Genomic DNA, 24811 nt, shown 5'->3' with positions numbered 1-24811 from the left:
TACAAATGTAATAAAATTCTTGCCTGAATTTCTTCTAGAGTTCTTTTTAGTATCCATATTGTTACAGCCTGAAATAGAAAGTTAATTTTGGCAACCATAAGCTAATTGATTGTTGTGACTGCAATATGGCCTGGCCAAGGTGACTGTAGTTTCCAATCCAACAAATCAATTTTTAATTTTGAAATAATGGAAGGAAACTTAATTTCATATAGCTATTTGAGGTTATAAGAAATATTACTCCTATGTGGGTTTTTTGTTTAGACTTCACAAACTCAAATGTAACTTGCAGCTGTTTAATCATCGATTCCTCCAGCCCTATATTTAGTATTTCAGATGCAGAATAACTTATAACCTGATATCACCAAATTCATTAATTTCTTTCAGTATGTAAGTCATAGATTGTACTGGATCGGAAACCATTAGTATCGCAACATCAACATACAGTACAGTTTTATGTTCCATTTTATTAATTTTAACCCATTATGCTATTATTCTGATGTATTTTTTTTTTGTGCCACAGGTTTAATAAAGAAGGCAAACATCTAGGGGGATAGAGGTCAACCTTGTCTGTTTCCTCTGAGTAGCTGAAATTTTTTGGTGTGTGGCCCCATTAACTTTTATCCTTTGTCTTATGTTATCCAAGTCTTCATATTGGCTCCCAACACCATCTCCAATAGCAGTGTTTTTAGGAAGGGTCCTCTGCTTTTTCAAAGACCTTTTTGACATCTAAGATCTAAGTATTAGGTCTTTTTTATTCTCTGTTTTATGAATTACTCCTGTGAGCCATCGAATGTGATAACTAAGTTATCTATCACATATGAAAACTGTTTGATCAGTGTGTATAAACGGAAGGAGGACTGTTGCTATTCTTCTGGCAAGAGTCTTTGAAAATATGTTTCTCTACTTTAAGAAGCAAGATTGGCTTGTACGAGGCCAGTTTTTTAATGTTTTTATTTCTTTTTAAATATGAGAAGTAGAGGAATAGTAATATTTAAATTTTAATTACAAAGCGCACTAAATGTGACTAGGGCAATCAGTATTTTGAAAAAGACAATGTACGTAGCCAGCCTAACAAGCATTAAAGTTATTAGGAATCCCAGTGGTTAAGAGAGACACAATAGAAAGGTGCACAAGTAAATTTTTAGCAGAATAAAATGAATTTACAAATTAATTCCATTGAATAGTTGACTTATCCAAGAGCTGTGCACTTAGGAAACTTGTTGATAACAGTGGGTTCAATTTTATTGAGAAAACCTCAATTAAATAAATAACTCTGTTTACTACCAGTAGATAAATCAACACAGTACACACAGGGTTAAAATTTCACCTCATCTGGAGAACAGGCTTGCAGCCTACATTTGTACACTATTCCAAAATCATGAGCTAAATTTTGCCCAGATTTATATTTCACTTGGTTTAGAACCGGTAGAATAGTTCACAGATTTCATTGTATTACCACAAACCTTTTGTCCCTTTTCTTATATAGTTTTCTACATATTTTAAAGAGCACACAGACATCTGTACACTTCCTTGCACTGACCAATGCTCCTCAACCTTATTCAGGAGCTACCACCAATAGGGCTGAGAGAGGAAATGCGGTCCCATTCAATCTTTCCACATGATTGAGATTGTGAGAGCCAAATGGAGGCTTTCATGAGGTAGCCTTTCTGACTCCATAGATATTTCTGAGTCTTTCCTGACCATCTCTCAGATGCTAACTATATTTGGTCACTTATCAGCATGGGTACAGGTTAAGTAACGACCTAGATCACAGAAAACTCACTTGCTAGCCACCAAATCACCAATATTAAGATTTATATTGCTTTGTTGGTTTAATGGGATTTTTTTTTTACTGTTCCAAAATAAAAATGAAATGCAATCTTTAAAAAAACCACCTGTCCAATAAACATTAATGCTCTGTAGAAGATTTGCCTATAGTATACACCCTTCGCTGTAGATTTTTGTGAGCTATTTTAACCCACAGAAAATTTGTAGAGTAAAAAACAGCCACAGTTCAGATCTTTTAGAGCTGTGGTTTTGAGCAGAACTCACATTGTAAATCTGCTAAAATAAATTTGGCAGAAGGAGGAAAACTATGAATTGTCTCCCTGAGCACATGTCGTTTAGATGATTTTATGTATCGATGTACTTTTGTTTAGACTAACAAATTAAATAACCTGCCTGTTGGGGTCTTCAGGACACATTACTAAAGTTAATGGAATTTAGTACATTGCTTTTTGCAGGTAACTTCTTTAATTCTAAATGTTTTTCAGTGGGGATTTATACAGGCCAGAAAAAAAAATCAAAATAACAAAAATGTAATTCTTTGTTACTTAATCTTTTATTCCTTTTTATTATGTTCCCTCTAAATTCTGATGGTGGAAGAAGGATGCATATGAACGTGAAAGAGTACAGTACGGTGCCACAGAAAATCCTTTTATTTACTTGACAGAAAAGAGAACATGAAATCCCTTCTGCTTTTATAAAAGGTTAAAGAAAATGACAGTTGGAAAGAATAGTGTTGGTTTGTAAAATAGGGAAATGAACAGAGACCTATTTGAATGCTTTTGGAGATCATGATCTTAGTAAGAGTTCAGACACTAGTTGGACCGATTTTGTTTACAAATCCAAATTTTTGTTTAACCTTCAGCTAATTATTTGACACATCATCTACACTATGAAGCTGTAGGAGAGGCTTCGTATTTAATACTGTAACGTGTTCCTGTAGGAGCCCAATCTTAATCCTGCCTCTAAACATCATGATGTTCCATGATAGGTAAGCTCTAGAGCCAAGGTAGGAATTCTCTACCAATTTTGAAATGAATTGGACAAGAGGTTCGTGAATTATGACACCCTAAAAAAGTGTGTTTTCATCAGCATTCAGAAAAATCTAACTTTGTTGCTACTTTGTAGCAGAAATCGGGGAAGAAGAAGAGGAAAGAAGTGGTGGTGGGAGGGTGAGAGAGAATCTAATTTACTGGATTCCCTACCTATGATCTATTCAACAGGACCAAAGCTGAGTTGAGTTAGTCAAATTTAAAAAAATGAATACAAATTGAATTAGTAATGTTCCAACGGCATGCTGACTGGTAGCTATGTTTAGCTTGCCTAGAACTCACCAGTGCAAGTAAGGGAGCAGCAGGAGTTAGCTGAGGAAGTTCTTCACTCCCCAGAAAAGCAGAATGGGGAGAATGCCCCTTTAGTAGCCTACCTCTGTGTCCCCTGCTTTCATTCACTCAGTCCTCTCCCCTTGTGGGCCTGCTGAGGTTTGTAGCTAGAAAGCCTTATCCTGCAGGCCTTTAGGAGATCTATGAGGCATCTGAAGAGAGCTTGGGGATGGGGGAGGAGATTGAGGGAATTCCTCCTGTGAAATTTCTAAAGCCCATGGAAAGCAAGAACCCTGAGTGAGCCTCCCACATTGGGCCCTCTGCCTCACAAACCTAAGGCTCATTTGTTTTCCCTCCCCCGCCCATACGTCATCACTGGCCTCTCGTGATCTCTGACAAGACTTGTTAGAATCTGAAGACCCTAATTTGTGTTGTATTTTGACTCAGCAGGGTAGGGGCTAGGAGGACTGAGTCTTGCTGGTAGGTGGGTGGATTTCAGAAGCCTCCAAAATGCCATTTCAGGCCTGTTGCGAAGGTCTCTCAGCTTCCTCTAAATTATAGACAAGGCTACTGCTGCCAGCACTTCTGTTATTGTTGTCTAACCTTGCTCAGAGTGGGTCTGAGTGGTCTTGTGGTAAAAATGCTGGCAGCTTCTGACACTGTCTGCACTAATACTCTGACTACTGCCACGACTGCTGGAGCTGAACTGGTGGTAGCAAGTGTGGCCTTTTCTTTTTTCCAAAATAGCCTAGTTTAAAATACATGTGGCTTTTTTGTGGCAAACGGAGCCTTCATTCTGAATTTCTGATGCTTCTAAGTCCCTCCTGGAGGGGCAATGTTCACTTCAGTCAATGGGTGAGCATGCCCACACTTTGGGAAACATTGGGAAATCTTCATATATGGCACTCAGTACTCTTTTCTTAACTGCTTTGAACAGTGAAATAGCTGACAATGTTGACATTTAAAATAGCATTGTCATCTGAGTTAGCATCCATTGAAATCAGTGGAGCAGCTGATACCTCAAAGCCATTGGTTCAGGCTTTCTGCAAATTCAGGCAGACATTGCTTACAGTTGCTTCATGTTTTGAAGACAAATTTTTTACAAGTTTATATCATTGAAATTTTATGACAGAATGTGGAAACTAAAAGATATTCCATTTCTTATATCTATTATAAAATAATAAACAACTGTAATGCCATAGACTGGATATGCATACATGCCAAACACAAATAGAAAGCTCTGTATGTGTGTATATATTTGTGTGTGTGTGTGTGTGTGTGTGTGTGTGTGTGTGTGTGTATATATATATATATATATATATATATATATATATATATATACACACACACATACATACATATATATATAAAAAATATGTTGCTCCCTCCTCTTCCCCCCCCCCCTCCTCAGTTGTGCTATGGAAGTAGTCAGACCTATGGAATCCAGCAATAAGTCCATTTCCCTTTTTAAAGATGAATATGCAGTGGGTAACTAGAGAACTTTGTAATAATGTGGGTTACATGTTACCCAGTTGGACTTGATTAGTAAAACTGAACCCCTGATCATGAATTCTAATGTTTCAAGGATCACAGATGAGTAGGACCCTACCAAATTCACGGTCCATTTTGTTCAGTTTCACAGCCACAGGATTTTAAAAATTGTAAATTTCATGATTTCTGTTATTTAAATCTGAATTTTCATGGTGTTGTAGTTGTAGAGATCCTGACCCAAAGAGGAGTTGCACAGGGTCACAAGGTTATTGTGGCGGGGGGGTGGGGGTGGGGTTGTGGTACTGTTACCCTTACTTCTGCGCTGCTGCTGCTGGTGGCAGCACTGCCTTTAGAGCTGGGCAGCTGGAGAGCTTTGGCTGCTGGCCAGTAGCCCAGCTTTGAAGGCAGAGCTGCTGCCAGCAGCAGCGCAGAAGTAAGAATGGCATTGTATGATATTGCCACCCTTACTTCTGTACTGCTGCCTGCAGAGCTGGGCCCTCAGTCAGCAGCTGCCATTTTCCAGCTGCCCAGCTCTGAAGGCAGCAGCACAGAAGTAAGGGTGGTATGATATGGTATTGCCACCCTTACCTCTGTGCTGCTGGCGGGGCGCTGCCTTCAGAGCTGGGCACTTGGCTAACAACTGCCACTCTCTGGCTGACCAGCTCTGAAGGCAACACAGAAGTAAGGGTGGCAATATCACGACCCCGCTGTAACTCCCTTTTGGGTCAGGACCTCCAATTTGAGAAACGCTGGTCTCCCCCATGAAATCTGTATAGTATAGGGTAAAAGCACACAAAAGACCAGATTTCATAGTCCGTGACACGTTTTTCGTGGCCGTGAATTTGGTAGAGCCCTACAGATGAGTATATCAAATGTGACATATTTGTATCCTAAATACTGAGGCAACTATTTGTAGTTCTCCTGTGAAGAAGCCTGTGTAAAATAGTCCTCCAGGTTATCAAAGAAAAATACGTTTTAGTATTTTCTTCCTAGAGATTTGATACCATTTCCTTTAATCGCTGATTTTTAGTAGAGAGAAATGGAAATCATTCCATGGTCGGCATGATATATGAACTTTAATGATTTACAGAGTATCCCAGTCTTCCCAATCAACTCTTCTCGACAGGTTTCTTTTTTGTTAAAATTACTCCATCTCTTAAATGTGCATTAGAGAAGTTCATGTTTTTAGTGCCCTTATGAAGCATCATGCTTTTTTCATTTTTCTGACAAAACTAGAAATTTAATATGCAGGCACATCTTTCACCTTGTCTTTGGCTTGTGGTGGGTAGGATTATTTTTACTGTAGTTCACTATTTTTCTGTCTTAACCAGTGTAAAAATTGAAGTTGGTGCCCAAGTATACAATTAACAATTCTCTTTGAAACAGAAGTATGGTTTTTCCCTGGCTAATCAAATTACTAAAACAAATCATGAACACATTTTGTTTTCCATATTTTGAAATGGCATGGCTATACTAATTAACTCTTGACTAAAATACATATGTAGTTAACACAGACATTATCAGTGTTGCTGAACTGTTTAGATCACAATCATGAATATTTTAGATGTATAATTTTCAAAGTTAAACTGTGCTTTAACCTTAAGGAAGGGATGGATTTGTTTATTGCAGTGGTTTCTGGCTGACTAAGGGCTTGTCTAGAAGGAGCTGGCAGAGGGCACTAAAGGGGTGTGATATGTAAAGCGCTCTAATGTGTAGTGCTCTAACTGCCCTGCGGAAAACCTGCTGGTGCTCTCTAAACAGTATTTAGCTCATGTTAACGACGTACACAAACTGGGTATCTTTTAGAGTGCAGCAACAGGGTCGTATCTAGGCTGGTAGAGTCCAGCTCGTTAGAGTGCTTTACAAATCACAACCCCTGGTGCGCTTTGCAATGCAGTGTAGACAAGACCTAAGAGATGCTACTGAGCCTTTAAATTAACTTTTATATTCTAAATACTTGGATGTGAAATAACATACTTGACTATTTCAGATCTTTGATTAAGAAACTACATTAAACTGTGTGGTTACCGTCCATTTGCCTCCTGGTACCTTATAAACTACAAACCTCTCATCTTCACTAGTAATTAGCAAGTAGCTTTATCAATTTGATAAATTTTCAATTTCATATCAGTGAAATTTGCAGTTACACCAGGTAGCTGTTTTTCAACCAGACCGAGATTTCCTGTAGAACACGAATGGAAAACCCTTCCCTGTAAAATAGCATCCTCTAGTCTCTTAATCCAAGACTTGGTCATCTGATTTCTCATCTTCATCTTTTTTTATATGCTATGATATTCTCTTTTGTTTAGAACTAACTGTGCAGATAATACAATGGTGGTAACTTCTTGAAATGCAAGAAGCCGCTGGCTTTTACAGTGTTTTATACTGAAGGCTGGTCTTCACTACAGGGAGATTGACACTGCTGCAATCGATGCAGCAGGGATCAATTTAGGGGGTCTAGCGAAGACACACTAACTTGATGGCAGAGCGCTCTCCAGTACTCCAGCTCTCAAAGAAGAGTAAGGGAAGTCAACCAGAGAGCGCCTCCTGTCGACGCAGCACAGTGAAATCATCAGGGTAAGTCGACCTAAGTTACGTCGTTATTCACGTAGCTGGAGTAGCGTAACTTAGGTCGACTTACCCCCATAGTGAAGACAAGCCCTGAGATGATAATCAAGAAGACTTTGCAATAATATCCAGAGAGAGAGAGAGAGTGTGTGTGTGTAGTGGTGGAAGGAGGAAGTGTGTGAAGTCTGTGGTTGGCTTTACTAGTGTTAAGGAGATGTCTGCTGACTCTTGCTGACTTTTGAACAGAGACAATGACTGAGTGATGAAATGATCAAATTCTGTTTTTTTTAAAAGTTAAATTCTAGGATTGTACCCTTCTTAAGTATTCTCCTTCATCCCAGCCCCAAACCGAGCATGTCCTCTTTTAGGTTTTACAACTGTTTCCTCCCTCTTCCCTCCCCCCCCCCGCCCCCTTTCTCTGAGAACATTGGAGTGAAAATACATGTTAGTATGTAGTCATTGGTGATTCATATTTTGTTAGATTCCAAAGCCAGAGGGACTATTGTGATCAAGTGCAGTGGTTCTCAATTTTTTTTTCATGGACCACTTGAAAATTGCTGAGGCTCTTGGTGGACCACTTAATGATCTTTCCAATTGTTGTTTGTACTGTTAGCTAACTATTGTAAAGTGCTTTGGATAAAAGCGCTATATTAAAAAAAACACCTTAATAATAATAAACTTTTTTTGTTCTACAAATAAAAGCACACAACTCACATTTTAATATCAGTAGTCTTACCTTTCTAATGTGATGATATGCCCTCTCTCCCCTGCCGTGGCAGCCCCCGAGCTGGGGCTGGGAAGGAGGGGGGGGGGTCTCTCCCCTGCCACAGCAGCCACAGAGCTGAGGCTGGGAAGGAGGGCCATCTCTCCCCGACAGCCACAGCTCTGGAGCTGGGGAAAGTTGTCTTTTTATCTGGCCGCCGCAGCCCTGCACGTCCCAAATTCCCCCTACTCCCTCTTCTCACCCCACTTTCGGTCCCCCCCCACCAGCCTCCTATTCCACGCAAGGCCACTACCTCATCTTACATGTGCGTCTTCTCCACGGTCCAGGGTCCACCTCCGTGGGTCCACTAATTAGGTGGGTGATCCTTCATTCTCTTATAAAGCATATGTTCTAATCTCTTCACCATTCTCTTAGCTCTTTGAACCCTCTCCAATTTATCAACATCCTTCTTGATTTGTGGGCATCTGAACTGGACATAGTCTTTCAGCTGTGGTCTCACCAGTGCCAAATACAGAGGTAAAATAACCTCACTCTTCCTACTTGAGAATCCCCTGTTTATGCATTCCAGGGTCGCTTTAGCTCTTTTGGCCATGGCATCACTTTGGGAGCTCATGTTCAGCTGATTATCCAACACAGCCCCGCGTCCGCAGGTACAGCCAATCGCGGCTCCCACTGGCCGCGGTTCATGGCTCCAGGCCAATGGGGGCTGCTGGAAGCTTACCCTGGCGAGCCGCCTGCCAAAGGTTGCCAATCCCTGATGTATACATTTCCACTTAGTTGTGTTAAAATGCATATTGTTTGCTTGTGCTCAGTTTACCAAATGATGTAGATCACTCTGAATCAGTGACCTGTCCTTTTCATTATTTACCACTCCCCCAATTTTTGTCTCATCTGCAAATTTTGTCAGTGATGTTTTTATGTTGTCTTCCAGATCATTGATAAATATGTAAAATAGTGTAAGGCCAAAAACCAAACCCTGTGGGACCCCATTGGAAACGCACCTATTCAGTAGTGATACCCCGTGTAGAAATATATTTTGAGACCTATCAGCATTATTACCTTTATCAACCAAACTTGTTGTCTAACTAGAAAATATCAAGTTAGTTTGACAAGATCTATTTTTCATAAACCCAGGTTGATTTGCATTAATTACGTTACTCTCTTTTAATAGGTTTCAGAGTAGCATCCGAAGAAGTGGGTTGTAGCCCACGAAAGCTTATGCTCTAATAAATTTGTTAGTCTCTAAGGTGCCACAAGTACTCCTCTCTTTTAATAATCAAGGCCCATATTAGCTCCTCCATATCTTGCTAGTGATCGCTGTCAGGGTAACAGGCCTATAATTACTCTGTCATCCCGTTTACCTTTTTTAAAAATTGGGGCATTAGCTTTCTTCCAATCTCCTGGATCTTACCAAGTGCCCCAAGACTTACTGAAAATCAGCATTAATGCTCCAATGAGCTACTCAACCAGCATTTTAAAAACTCTTGGATGCAAGTTATGAGAGTGTTGCATCACTTTCATTTTACTGCTGCTTAAAAAGTTTGTGCCGCACTATGCCACTTTGCTGGCAAGGAAAGGTAATCTGTTAATAGGGACCTAAATAACAGGAAAGTGAAATACACAAGATACTGATCATTTTCAGTGTTGTTCAGAAATTGTTGTACACACTGAAGGCAGCATGGTCTAGCGAATAGCACACTGATCTGGGACTTGGAAACCCCTAGGTTCTGTTCTTTTCTCTGCCACTCGCCTACTGGGTGATCTCTCTGTGACTCAGTTCCCCATCTGTAAAATGGGATTAATGATAATGAATTCCGTTGTAAAACACTTGAAGATCTAGTGTTTTAGAAGAAAAGCACTATGTGAGAGCTAGGTATTGTTGTTTGTTAAACTTTTGGGCCTCAGTTATAAGAACCTTGTCAATTCACCCTTCTTGGATAAACTATGTGAAACAACAAACACCAATGTGATCTGAAGGCAGACTCAAAAATGGTAAGGGGATGCGTGGTGGGGAGATTATTTGGAAATTTCTTCCTTCATCCTAAAGCAAAAGTTGGATTGGAATAGCTACTAACTGTAGCACCTTAGAGGCAGGGAGGAAAGGATTGCATAGGTCTGTTTTCATAACAGCCAGGTTTTTTTACTTTCCTGTACTGCTTCACCTAATAGAAATGAGCATGTGATGCAAGTCATGCCTTTGTATGTGAATGCAAGTGAGCTTGAGGGCAATGAAAACCTCCATTTGTATTTGTATATGAAAAACTTGTTTGCCTGAATCATAGCAACTGCAATATCATGAGTACATGAGTCAACCCCTAAATGTGAGGGCCAGTTTGGGGGAGGGGAGGAATCATACATGCTTGATAGTGCAAATGTCTGATGTGATGTGATGGAAAAGACAGTTGTGAGGGGCAGAAGGAAGGCTGTTAGGCTTTTTGCTACAGTCCTGGCCCAGAACTTTCATGGGAGATCTGTCTTCCATTTTAGGCTCACCACTTGGTGTCTGGTTAATTTTTCAATCTCCTAATATTTAGAGTGCTGCTCAACACAGATGCTTAGATCCATCCGTACTCCCTGCTGGAAGGTAATACCCTCTGATGCTGATGTTCGACATCTGTTTCCATTGTATTCTTGCCAGAGCTTGCTTTCATTTAGTAACATTGTGGTTAATGTATCTGCTGATTCTTTCATTTCAAACAACTGATTTATCTCCTGTCACATGGTTTCATTGCACAATCAGCATCTTGAGGGTGATTTCAGCTGTGAAGAGGTTCAGTATTGAGTTACTTAAAGAGACAAGTTCTAGACTGAAGGATGTTTATAGAACATATCACAGTCTCTGAAAGCACTGGTTTATAAGGCGTTTAGAAATTCTTGGGGGTTCATATGATATCTGAATGTAAGATGCATATATATAAATGGCCAAACAGAAACTTTCAGATATTTAAAATTTTATGTAAATGTCCTATTAATATAAAATGACATTACAGGAAAAATAATTTAAAAATGAGGGAATTTTTAAATAAAGCTCCACAGACCATCTTTAACTGTGCCCCAGTGAATAGTTATGATATAACAACTTTAAGGTTTTTTGTTGTGGTTGTTGACTATATGTATCAAATAGAATCTACACAATTATACATACGACTCCCTTCAGCAGTTACACAGGCAGTGTGTGGTGGTGGTATTAATTGTTGTTCATCGTTTGTACTCTAGTAACACCTAGATGCTTCAAGTGGGCGGGGGCCCCATGGCACCAGACACTGTAAAGACATATTGGGCTTGCCCACAATAGGATAACAAATGTATTTTTAAAATGTGTTCGCTAACATAGTTTAGCTAGTGTTTCGTGTCGTCCGGGTAAACTGTATTTTAGAAACGTTGGTGGAAGCAGGGGTTCATCTCTATCGTATCAGGTAACACATATTAAAATATTCCTTATCCTGTCTACAAAAGTGTTAAAACGTGTTAATTTAAATACAGCTGGTTGAAAATTCATTTTTTTTTTAAATGAAAAAGGGGCCAAAGTTTGATGAAAACTTTTCCCATTTTTGATCAGCTGAAGTTAACATGGGGGCCCCCGTGTTACCCAGAGTGTTTTAACTACATATATCTTTTATCTTAGTCTAGACAAACTTCTAGTGGATGTCAGTCCCTGCCCCAAAGTTTTTTTTCAATTTAAAACCTCTCTGTCTTGAGTTTGTGGTGTTTTGAATTACTCAAGAGATTTTTGTTTTAATCTCCCAAATCTCTGTACATATAACCATTCACATAATTGCTGCCTTGCATGGATAAGCAGAAGTTATTGATTTCAGTTCATTTGAACTGTTACCACCTTGGATTGAAGTTTCAATAATTAATAACAATGTTCTCCTCCTATTTCCAGGTGCCTACTGATGGAAACGCTGGCTTGTTGGCAGAGCCCCAAATTGCCATGTTTTGTGGCAAACTCAATATGCATATGAATGTTCAGAATGGAAAATGGGAATCTGACCCCTCAGGGACCAAGACCTGCATTGGAACAAAAGAAGGGATTCTGCAATATTGCCAAGAAGTAAGTTCCTAGTTTAACAGATAACTTAACGTTTTTTTTCAGGCACGTAAATAGAACTTTTGCTTAAGGGTTGAATCCACTAGGCTCTTGCTCTTCTCCCTTCCATTGCCTTGCCCTTTCCTCCCTGTCAACCCTGCTCCAAGCAGTGGCTGAAGAGGCTATTTGAGAGTAGTGTAAGTCAGTCCTCCTGCTGGTGCTAATTGCATTCTCTGTACAATGAACTAATTGTTTGCAAAGCTCTTTGAAGATTAAAAATGCTGAAGAAGTGCTGTTTATTAATATTAATATCCGAGTTCCTGCTAGGCATGATTTGAGGGATTGAGTTGTGATAACCTTAATGTCATTGGAGCATTCCACAAATATACATCAGATCAACCCACAGCTATTGGTTTCTGTGGCACAATGAATCGTTTGAGGATTTTTTAGTAGTAAACTTGAGCTGCAAATGAGGTCACAACAAATGATTTGGTGTTGGAGAGCAGAAACTTATTGTCCGCTCGCTCAAGTCTTGTGAACAGATTGTGTATCTAATTTTGTTTTGTCCCCATGCTGCGATAATATGATAACCTTGCACCAGTGTGTGACAAGTGGAAGAGAAAATGTGGTTTTCATGCCATGAAAGAAAAGAGCACAGATTGAGCTGCTGTTTTAATCCCTCTGCCTTCTCATCCAGACTTCCTTTTTTTTTTAAACACAGGCCACTACCTTCAAAAAAAAAATAAAAAAAATAAAAAAATAAAAAAATTCAGAGCTGCTGTCTTACCCCCTAAATGTCACTCTAATTCTTTCAAAAAATCCCTCTCTAAAAAGCAAAATATTTCAGTATTTGAATTTTCTTCAGTACCCTGATCCATATCTCCCTACCTGTCAGATGTCCTTTCTACTCCTTGCAGGGTTTTTTTTTCTTGGCATGTATTTTTTATTGTGGCTTTTGGGTCACATATATCATTCTGCAAGGTGTTGGATTTTGGATTTTTTTTCTTGCAAATGTAATGCCATGGCAACAACGTTGATTTTTCGTTCCTAGTGCTCTCTTCTGTACCAAAATCAGTATTAAAATAATTCATGAAATTTGTTTAGACAATGTAACTATTTATCCTCTATCAAGGCATCATGAATGATTTGGCTTTGAAAAGCATGGGCTTCGTACCTGTGTTTTTCAAAAGGCATCTTTTAGTCTTCTGTTGGCTTCCTTGGAACTTGTATATAACCAGTTTTTATATATAATGAAACTATGAAAAGAAATTAAAAAAAAAAATAAGGAAAAAAAAGTCAGACAGTGGAACTACATCAGATATTGCCCATTGGGATAAAAGTCCGTGGAAGTATTAAGACTTTAAAAAGTAATGTTTTTTGTTTGTTTGTTTGTTTATTTTTTAAATCAGATAACAGAAGTAATACAATTAGGAAATTTCAAGGCATAAACTGTAGTGGCCTGATGTTCTAGTTACGCATTCTAAAAGAGCTAATGAAAGGATTAAAAATAAAAAAATGGAAAGTATAAGATAATAAGAATGAAAACAAACTGAATTTTGATGTCCAGTGTGGTAGAATATATCAAAGAGGATTTTTAATTAAAAACAACTAGAAGACAAAACTAAAGGGGAAAAAAATTCTCCAGAAATGCGTATTTCTCATGGCGAATCGAATTACACCAGACAGTAATGGATAACAAAATGTAGCCTTTGTGCTTAGTGTCTGGAGAAACAGGGGGCCAAGACAGTGGGAAAGCTATGCTGTATGTTTTAGAATCCTGTGCAAAGTCGCTGTGTGTATTTCTTGCTATACCTATCGCATGCCCCATAAGAGGTAAATTTAAATCCAGAGTGCTCTCATTGCTAGCATTCTGGTCCCAGGGACTAGGTAATTGGACTGTAAGAACTCAGCTCTCAGGAGTAGTGGGGGTGCTAGCTAGAAAATTTGCATCCTGAATGTGTGTGTGTAGAGACTCCACGCCAGAGCAGTGCCTGGACCCTGTTCAGACTCGGGAGGCTTAATTAAGTATTTGGATCCTCTCACAGCAGTCAGGGTGCATGGGTGCAAGTAGCTAACTTCGAGTGGAAGGCCAACGTATACTTTACAATTTTTAGAGCTGGTCCAAATATTTAAAAAATATTTTTTATTGAAGTATAGCTACTTTTCCTTGAAAAACTTGAAAAATGTAATGAAATTTTTTTTAAAAATCATGAAATTTATCCACTGTTCTCAACATTTTTATTAAAAACATCGAGCAAATGATTATAACTGATTAAATGGAAACTAATGGTTTACTAGAAAACCAACTCAGTCTAGTGAAAAGAGAAATGGGAAGCTCAGATAAAAGAATTGATATAAATAGAGATCTGAAGAGAAGTGATAGTAAATATAGAAATGTAAGCTAGACTCACTGTTCAGCTCCTGACTAGAAGCCCTTATTTCCTGACACTCCAATGTTCTTTGTTTCCCTGAGGAGGTGACTTATAGGTGAGATTCTCTTTCTTTTGTCCCTTTTCCTTCTGCTGATTAAATAGCAAGGCACTACTGCAAATCAGACACAGGGGAATTGGGCACGCTTTCAGTTTTCCTGTTAGCAGGGAAGCAATAAAGCATCAAGGCCGAGATGTGCTACATTTTACACGTGAACGGTGTGCCCACAAATAATATAATCTCCGTTCAGAGTCCTTTTGCCAAACAAAACCTTCTGCTTTCTTCTCTCTGTTGCCCATGCTGCTCTCCTACCTAATGAACTGATGCTACTTTTGGGGTGCGTCTTCCACCAATGTAGATGGAGACTAATTATGCTTTGTCAATCAGACTGGTGGTAACCAGTCTTGGATATAACTGTTTGTGGTCAGTTCCGTCTTCTCTTGGCATACAGGCAGCTTCCATAGATGTTCTCCTGCCTCATTATGAGCAGCTGATCCTGGTACTTCTCTGCTGAAGCACCATCTTTCTTCCAGGTCTCAGCAGAGATTTGGAGTGACACAGTGCTGATGAGGGCAAAGGAAATTTCCTCATGGAAAAAGCTGTCCCTCAGGTGCTGCTCCCCTGAAATCTTCAACAGCAGGTCTGTTCTGCCCATCCCCTCTTCCTTTCTGCTCATGCTGTGATCTTGCTGTGGTAGATCTATGCCAGGCCCAGGCATGAATATGAGTGGCTAAAATCTAAATGAACATGCTCTACTAAAGTAGGTCACCAAAGGTTCAGTGGATACCCAACAAGGTGACTTATAAAGAGAACCCAGGTGTCAGGCAGGGGTTCGCAAGATTATATGTTGGAAGTAGGCCTCCCACCTCTCCGTGTCTCCTCGTCTAGGAGTGGCAGCCTGGATCAAGGGATCTTGTGTTGCCTTCCTATTTTCCTCCATAAAGGAATCTTTGATTTGTCCTCCAAAATAACTTCTCAAAAACTCTCCCCCTCCTCAGCAGGTGGGCTTCCTGGACCCATCTTTCACTGCTCTTCTCTGACCCAGGAGCAGGAAAAATCTCACTTTCATTTTCCTCCTCTTAGATACGGAGTGCCCTGGAGAAGGCGAGCTAGTGGGTTGGTCCAGATGAGAGTCTGTCTTGGGGTCCCCTCTGCTACCTATTTTCTATTCTTTACAAAACTCGAGGAGGATCACCCCAGAACAATGTTACTTGTTCTCCCACATAACAAAATCTCTTTTCTCTCAGGTAGAACAGGAGTCTTCAGAGGATGAAATGGAAGATCACTAGGTTCCTCATAGGCAAAATCAACTACACCTCTACCTCAATATAACACTGTCCTCGGGAGCCAAAAAAATCTTACCGCATTATAGGTGAAACTGCGTTATATTGAACTTGCTTTGATCCACCAGAGTGCGCAGCCCCGCCCCCTCGGAGCACTGCTTTACCGCATTATATCTGAATTCGTGTTATATCGGGTCGTGTTATATCGGGGTAGAGGTGTATCTGTTTATTGGGCAGGTGGTGGAAATGGGCTGTGCCTATCCTTTTTATATACCCACCTTGCCCAAAAATCTTCAGACTCTGCAGCTGGACACCAGCATCCATAGTTTCTAGCTGTCAAATCCATAAATGGTCTGGGGGCTTCCCATTTTAAGCTCTCAGATCTCCCTCCGAAGACTGATATGTTCCTTCACGACCACCTGGATGGGAAGGTGGAAGGGGCTATTAATTGCCTATTTGAACTGCGGGACACTCAGCTTGCTACTTGAAGCCTTGCCTCCTACGCCTCTTAAGCAACCATCTAGCAGTTCACAGGATCCAAGAGGACAAAGCTCACTGTATCTTTGTACGAAGGAGCCACTTGGAACGCCTCATGGCTGGCCGTGCAAGAAGGTGTGGGGGCAGGAGGCACCTTAAACCCCCCCCAAAAGACTCAAGACTAGAGAGGACACTGGAGAAGGGAATTGCATTCAGGTGTTGTTTGTTTTCTCCATAGATTTGTGATTCTAGTGTTCTTTTTATGAGTAAAGTAAGGTGTGGTTGCACACGTCTTTAAGAAATTTCTTTATGAGCCTTGTGTTCTTTCCTTAAACAGAATCTCGAATGCCCATGAGGGTGGACCTCTAGAGTGGGCTTGCCTTAATTATGAGGGGGGCTGGAGAGGTCAGCACTGGTGTCAGGGATGAGGGCAGTTGGACTTGCAAGGTCCTACATCCCAAGGAAGGGGGCCAGGTGGGGAATCTGAACCTGGAGCCTGCCTGAGAGGCCAGAACTAGAGACAGTATAGAGTGCTAGACACTGTGCAGAACCAGGTGGCTGGAGAGCATGTGGAATCGCAAGACTGGTAAGAGGAGACTCCGCAAGGGCTGTAACACATATGCCCTAAGTTTGACAGCAGGGTGCACCAAGGCAGTAATGGCAGTTTAGGTTGACTTTGGCATCTAGACATAAAGGTGGCAGGTGGGAAGAGGGTGAGGGTTGCAGAGGCAGAAAGAGGGAGAAAAATAACAAGGAAGTGTACACCTCTTTCTAAATATGTTGATTTTCTGTCTTATCTTTTTAGAGTGTGTGTTGGGTTCTTTTTATATATTTGGGCAGCACTTAGCATGTTTAAGGTGCTACCGAACTGTAAGATTCCTATTTATGAGGAAATGGAAGATGCTTGGATGATAAGTAAAGTCAATTAAACTGTGTTAATTTTTCTATGCCTTTTCAACACACACAGAACTAGAGTACATTGTGCAGGTTTGAGAGTGGAGAGAGATGTCATTCTCTTATCTCTTTTGGGGCAATGTAGCATAAGACACCACATTTCTTTGAGAGTTAGCAGATAAAGCTGGTTACTCTTCCCATATCAGTTATTTATTGCAAAGTTTTTAATTTTCTTTCATCTTGGTGGAATGAGACACATTTGCAGAAGTGTAAATAATCAGTTACATCTGTTATCACTAAACAATTTATCTACTACAAATAATTTCCTCACTGCCATATAACAGCACCCCTTATTGGGTATGGGCCTCATCTGCTGTTAATTGGCAAATCAGAGTGCTATAAGCAGTAGAACAGTACTGTATCAAAATGAATTAATGCAAGACGGGTGGTAATACCTGTACAAGTGCCAGAATAGTTAATGTTGTGGACATAGAAACTGCCATATCAAATTGGGCTGTTAGTTCCTCTAGTCCTGTCTCTGACAGCATACAGTACCAGTAGCTTCATAGGAATGGTCAAAAAAATCCTGCAGTAGGTAGTTATGGAATAACTTGTCCACAGGGAAAACTTCTTACTCCATTAATTAGAGTTTGGCTTGAAGCATGAAGAGACAGCTGCTCCTTCATTGTGGGGTCAACTTAATGTCCCCATGTACAGATGTTGAAGATGGCAGCTGCCAGAACCTCTGAACAGGCAGATTATTTTGTTGAAGAAGCTATGTTTTAGTACTCGTATTCAGAGCCAGTTGGCTGCAATCTTAAATGTTTTAGGGCTTTGAGAATCCTGCAAAATTCTGCCGTTAGGAAAATATGTATATATTCAAAAAGGGGGGAGTTAATTTTGAGTGGGTTCTGTTCCTATGGAAAAGGATTTACTAGAAAAAGGATTCAGGCAGAACATTCATTTTACTTTACTAACAATATTGAAAATAGCCTCTGTGTGCTGTATCTTATTTCCAGTAATTGCAGTGCATTATAAATATAGCTCATAGGACTGAATTAATTTTGCTCTTTGTACTGAACTTCTTGTTCATACTGTGTTGTAAAGATGACATGCAGGATGGTAACAGATAAATCCAGTTTTGTCTAGGACGTGATTTCATTCAATTAGTTCACGTTAGAATGCTCATTTTCATATTAAATTTGATTTTTCTAACTAAATGTGCACTGAGTTGAGCAGAATGCAAAGGAATCTTTCTGAAAATTAAGCTTTTCAAGAGCAAGCCAAGAATTTATAGTAAATTTCCTTTGGGTGGTCAAGTGGATGGAGCATAGAACTGGGAGTCAAGAGACCTGGGTTCTGCCCCTTAGTCTTCAAATGCAACTGACCTGCTGTGTGATCTTCAGCTTGTCTCTTGGGGCACATGAAGACCAACAGGTTCTATTAACTTTAAGAGATGCTGGGCACTCCATCTCCCATTAAAGTCCCTTAACTAGTTAGTTTACTCCTCTGTAAAATGGTGAGATTTGCCTGCCCTTTGTAAACCACTGAGATCCATGAAGGCAGTATATAGATGTTGTCTATTCCTGCAGTAGTCCTCCTCAGAAAATCAATATTTACCAACTGTAACTGCACCCTGCAATATCTTAGCATTATTTTCTTATATATTTGGAGCAGGAAATAACTGCATCATCTTTGATGTCACTGGTATAGCTGTTGGTAAAATAATCGCCTTTGTAAATGGAGATGATGTGTTTTATATATTCAGTCCAACCTGCCTTCTTGGCATTTCTCATGAATCCTACCACTGTACTGTTTAGGTACCAAAACCTAATTAAAATAACAAAATTTCTTTTTTGAAAGGATTATATTCTCCACTTTTCTGTGTTTATAACATTCTTAAATGGTCTTAGATTTGTTTCTGGAGAAATAAGTGACATAAAACTTCAGGCGAGGTCCAGCACATCTCGAATTGAGCAATAGTTCTTGAAGAATGATGAGCCATTAACTGACAACAGTAGTCTTTAGGCTAGTATACAGTACAATCACTCACACAGAAACAGTGCTTCCATACTACCTTTTCCTTTGGTAAGGAACTAAAAGGACCATCAAACATACCTTTGCTTACCCTTCCCCTAGCTATCTACCTACCATAACAAGGTAATCCTGCTGTGCTCATCACTGTGGTAGCGAACACCTTCCAAAATTATATAAATGAATATTCGTGGTCTCTTCAGTGTCCTCTCTTTTACACTCCCTATCCAGGGACAGGTAGAAATTGTATTCAAAATAATAGCCATTCAGTTAAGAGTCAGGCATTCTTTTTTTGCTAAGTGTGAAACTGCACATTTAAAGGAGGCAAAACTGATACCTCAGATTTTTGCTGAGGAAAGCCATAATCAACTGGAAAGTGAAGAGTAAACCTCTCACCCCTAGATTTTTGGTAGTGCCAAACATCCATTTTAACAAATACCAATTTTAAAGACACCTGGCATGTGAATTATTGCACAGGATATGCACAGTGCTTTTAAGTTTTTGGAGTTTTGCATCTTAACAATCTCTTTGCATTTAAGGTGGATCTTAATCATTCTGTATGTAACTTACAGTAGAAAAGAGTGCATCTTTTGTCCCCATATAGTTGCTGGTTCACACAGGAAGTTAATCAATCTGCTGCAGCTGCTAGCAAGGGGACATAGACTATGCCTATACTACAAGCGCTACAGGTGCACAGCTGCAGTTGTAATGTGCACGCTTGCTAAAGCAACAGAAAGGTTTTTCCTGTCACTAGTAAATCCATCCCCTCAAGAGGCAGTAGCTAGGTTGATGGAAGAATTCTTCCGTTGACCTAGCAGTGTCTATACCAGAGTTTAGGTCACAGCTGTGAGCGATGTAGCTAGGTTGACCTAAGTTTTAGAGGTAGATCAGGCCTGAATGCTTTAGTTCAAGCAGTTGAAGCTTATTCTTTTAGTTTTGAAGGTCTTGGGTTCAAACTCTGAGCTGGTGATATATTTATCCTAAGGCAACGAAGAGACAATAACTTAGAAACCTTACTGCTTTAACAGTACTATTCTAAACTAAGGCACACTCTTCTAGCCAGAAGGAACCTCAACATGTTCATGTTTCAATGTGTGTAACCCATAATTTATATAATTTCCAAACAGCAATTGACATAGCTCAGAAGGTACATTCAAAAAAATCTTCGCTTTTTCAATAATAGCAGAACACTTTTGTGTTTGCTTTTCACATGCTCTCAATATCCCAACACTGTATTTCTCATTATAACTGTTTTGACAATTGATCTAAGGGGCATCATCTATGCAGGAGATGAGACTGGAAATGATCATTGTAGTCCCTTCTGGCCATAAAATCTCTGGTACACTTTCTGGAGGAATAGTCACCAGTGTTTATAGCCAATTAAACTGAATGTATGATTGTGTCCCCAGTGGAGTTGGTGGGGCTGGGAAATGACAGAACATACGAGCTGGGAGCAGTGAAGGTTCTGACTCTTTTGGGTAAGCCCAGCTGACAGGAAGAACTGAGCAGAGAGAAATAATGTAATACCTAGTGCTGTGTGCTAAGGAAAGTGGGATTGAAATGAACTCTGATACTCCATGAATACCACTATTTCAAAGTGAAAGGCCACTTTTATTGAAGTGTTATCGACTGCATTTTCTCCAGAGAGCTATTGTTACTGAAATAAACACAAATATGTTACCAAGGATAAAGTGTTGGATTGATCTTCTAAATTCATCTCCATTTGTCTCAGAAGCGGAGAGACATAAAGTACCTGACTTATGTTTTTAAGTGTTTGTTGGGTATATAGGGAGACTGAAACTTTCACTAATGCTCTGCTCACTGGGTGAAATAAAGGCATTGTGGAGGAATCAGACCTGTAATTTCTCTCCTGGAAATGTTAAAACTCAGCCATTTGAAATTCTTTCAGTGGCAGTCCTAGTGCATGAGAGGAACAAAGGACTAAAACATAAATATTTTTTTAAAGAAACAAAAGGTGTGCATTTGCACAGCTTCTGGCAGTTCAATCAATGGGTTCTAGTTCTGGACAGTTAGGAAACACAATATAGTATTCTAACAGGGCTGATCTAAGTGCTGCATGTAGTGGTTAGAGTCCTACAAAAAACTGTTCATTAGTATCTTCCTTTGATGTACAAGGCCTAACTGTGTTTAGAGATATTGTTCCCTGGTACATAGAGAAATGGGAATAAGTTATGGGACTCATAACTTTAGGATATGGGACCCCTCCACTCATATGCAGTTGGAACTCTGAAGACCGTTTAATATATTAGCTCCTATGGCTGGGCATCTCTTGAGGGGAAGAAAAAGGGAATTCTGAAAGCATGAGGTGCACTGAAAACTAGAAATTGGGATGCGGGATACAGATTAGATAGGCCAAGTCAATATAATGGTCTTGTTTGGGAACTTCAGTTCTGACAATGCTGTGCCTAGCTTATTTGAGTCCTGCAGGCTTCTTCTGCGAGTGGAGAGCGCACCCTGTTACTATGCCTAGGAAACAAAACTGGACTTCTCCCCACAGCGTCATTTTTCCTGAGACAATAGAGCCAGAAGAGACCAATTGGATTAATCTTAACATGATCCCCTGCATTTTGCAAGATTATGCATTGAGAATTTTACATCCTTATCCTTTCCTCTAGGCACTTTACTAATGACATTATTCCCATTAATACATTTTATTTAACCTATTCTTGAACATTTGTAGTGATTGTGCCTTGACCACCTCCTATTTTCTGTTTCCTCCTGAATATCCAGCCTAAACTTTTCTCTGCCTCAGGCTATTTGATATTTTGTCCTAAATTCTTCTGGGACAATGAATAATTCCCCTCCATTTAGATCGCTACTTTGAAGATATTTACAATGTGGATCATGTTCTCTCTCCCCTCCTCCCTGCCAATCATCTTTCTTAGTCTACACAAGTGCTATTCTCTCAAGTTATTCTCATCATATCTCTTATCTTACAACCCTTATACCACTTTTATTGCTTTATTAATTTGATGGTTGGGTGGCATTATTACCTCTTCTGGTTTATATGGGATCTTACCAAATACATTAGTCATTGGACCAAACGGCTAGTGGGACTGAATGAGTAACCAGTCACTCACTGAATAAAACAACCAAAGGATCAAAGGATAATAACTCTTTATTGGAAGAGCATATTTATCATACATTAACTGCCAATGAAGTATGGTTCTGTGTGTCTGCCTCACTGAATGCCGGTTGAGGCTCGAGGGTCCTTTTAAGATTTATATTACTTTAACTCCACTTGCTAGTGACACATACCAAACTAAAAGTCAGTTTTCCTCTTTGTATGATGGGAAAATGGCTGAGAGTTCAGAGCACACAACTAGGAATCTGAAGGACCTGGGTTTCATTCCCATCACTGTGTGATCATGGGCAATTTATTTAACCTCTCCATCTCAGTGTCCTGCTCTGTAAAAATTTGGCGGATGATTGCTGATCTCACCAGGCTGTTGTGAGCTTTGTTAATTTTAAAGTGCTTTGTGATCTATTTGATGAAAGACCACACCCTGATCCATCAAATAAAGGTCTAGTAAAACCATGCCTGTGAGAAGCACATAGAAGTTGGGGACAATTTTTCCCTGTCTTCCTTTCCTCCATCCCGGAAAATGTACACCAACCCTGGCAAGTAGGGCCTGCAGTTAATACTGCAGACTATAGGGAGAAGTTACAGAGACAGTCAAGTGCTTCCCTTTCAAGCAGTTTTGGCTCTTAGGGAGAACGGTTGTAGAGACATGCTGACTGTATTCTCTGAACTCTCGTGAACAGAACCAACTCAGCACCATGCTCTGCTGCCTTCAGGAAGCTGTGAAATTCCTTTGAGTTGCCTCAGTGATGCTTGTTCTCACTTTGTGGCAGAAATGGTATTTTTGCTGTCTTTTGGACACTCCACACAAGAGCACAGGTTGGAATATATTTGTATAATAAGATTCCAGGATTGTCACCTGTCTGAAGCCTGGAGTGTCTGTGGAGTCAGTGTGAAGTGATGGAAACAGTGAAAGCAAGGCTGAGAGCTCCCTGTTCAGAATATCACCAGTTTCAGTCATCACTGGAATTCCCAATCTGTTATAGTCCATTTTTTAAATTCTCAGCCATTTGACTTTGAGTTACACCTTTGTGGTGTACAGATACAGTAAGGCATGTATCTGTTATGCCAAGAGTGCTTGACCATTCTGATATCAGAGGTGACTCAACCCATCATCACCCTTACTCTGCAACTAATTTGAATGCAACAGTTTCATTGGTTGTATGAGGGAGACTGCACAGACGGTGGATTCCTAGACCCAACTACCACAGTTCTTCAAAGCCGCCCACACAACAACAAAGCACACTCAATAAACCCAAACACACATTGCCCCTCACAATAACAAACCTCCCTCATTCACCACCCCCACAAATCAACACAAGATCTTTCAGCACAACACATATATTCGCCCACCCTCACTCAGACATGCTATAAAACCATAATGTTGAGCAGCAAAGCTGTGGGTCATCACTAATAATAAATACATTGTAAATAATGTTCAAAATAACAGTCAGAAACGTGGATCTTTCTAGTCTCTGTCCTGTCTGGAATGGATCCTGATGCACTGTCACAGTACCAGCAATCCTTTCATTATTCATCCTTTTTGGTTTTTCATATCCGGAACTACATACTGTATTTCTCTTCTTGATGTCTTTTTTTCTTTCTTGGAGGATTTTACACTCCCAGCTTCTGCGTCAAGATGACATGTAAATTGACTGTTAGCAACTATGCCTCCCACACATTAAAATTACAAGCAGAAGAGTTATATTAGGTTGAAAGGGGATATTGGTCACATTAGTGGCAGGTCAGGAAAAGTGACATAAATTGTAGCACTGCCTCTGTTGCATCACCACCTTTCCTTTTCAGGAGGGGAGAAGTTAATGTCCTTGCTGCTCTACCCTTTCCCCAGCTTCTTAGCTCTTGTGAGGGAGTGTACATCTGTAATATGCTAGATGATGTGTACAGTCATACCTCCCTCTAGAGACTGGCATCAGCAAGGGTAAGATCACACATTTTACTGACAGCTTAGTTAAAGTGGAAGGGGGTGGGGGTTGTAGTTTTGCTGCTGAGGGTTCCAGATTCAGACCCCATTTGTGACCATGGGGTGGTGGGAGATGTGTGCACACAATTATATTAGATATATCTCCATTACTGTCTCAGCCCAGAGTATTTTTAAGTTGTCATCCTCCCCCATAAATAGTTCCTTAGCTTGTCTGCTTTCCCAAATTTGCTTTTCCCAGTTGCAGAGTGAAATTCACACAATTCTTTTCAATTTCACTGCTGCCCACAGGGTTCTTAATAGCAGCAGCAGAGAAACTGATGAGAGTTTTGTTAATTTCCCTCTGGCGCTGTTTAGGAAAGTGATTAGTAGCAGCCCCTGGAGTGATCTGGCTGTAGGATCGGACACAACTACATAGGTTCATGTTCAGAAGCCTCCCTTCACAGCTCTAAGGGGGTTAGGCACACTTTGTGTGTGTGTTTTTACATCTTAAATTCTGCAGAAATCCATGGATTAGTGGGGGGAGGGGGCAGTAAGAGTGGAAACAAGGCTCAAAAATTCTGCCCTTCAGTTGAGTATAATCCCCCTCTTCTCCTCCCCTCCCCCCCGAGTAAGTGCCTGCTGCTGCCCTGGAGCTCTGTAGAGTTCTAGAGAACTGCTGGGAGTTAATTCATCCTCTTGCTGTGCTGCCATATGTGCCCCCTATAAACCCCCAGCTTGTTGATCCTTGT

The 24811-nt window shown here is 40.1% G+C and overlaps 1 protein-coding gene across 2 annotated transcripts in view; it reads left to right on the top strand.

The window, feature by feature from the left end:
• Positions 1–24811, top strand: part of APP (amyloid beta precursor protein) — a 326391-nt gene that overhangs the window by 62636 nt on the left and 238944 nt on the right. For both annotated transcript variants that reach the window (XM_065418260.1, XM_065418252.1), the window contains exon 2: positions 11777–11944. In XM_065418260.1, the coding sequence (XP_065274332.1) occupies positions 11777–11944 (168 nt within the window). The remainder of the gene's footprint in view (positions 1–11776; positions 11945–24811) is intronic.

The sequence above is a fragment of the Emys orbicularis genome, chromosome 1 (assembly GCF_028017835.1).
Source record: "Emys orbicularis isolate rEmyOrb1 chromosome 1, rEmyOrb1.hap1, whole genome shotgun sequence".
NCBI lineage: Eukaryota > Metazoa > Chordata > Testudines > Emydidae > Emys > Emys orbicularis.
Note: the sequence above shows the minus strand (reverse complement) of the source record. Positions and strands in the feature narration are given on the sequence as shown.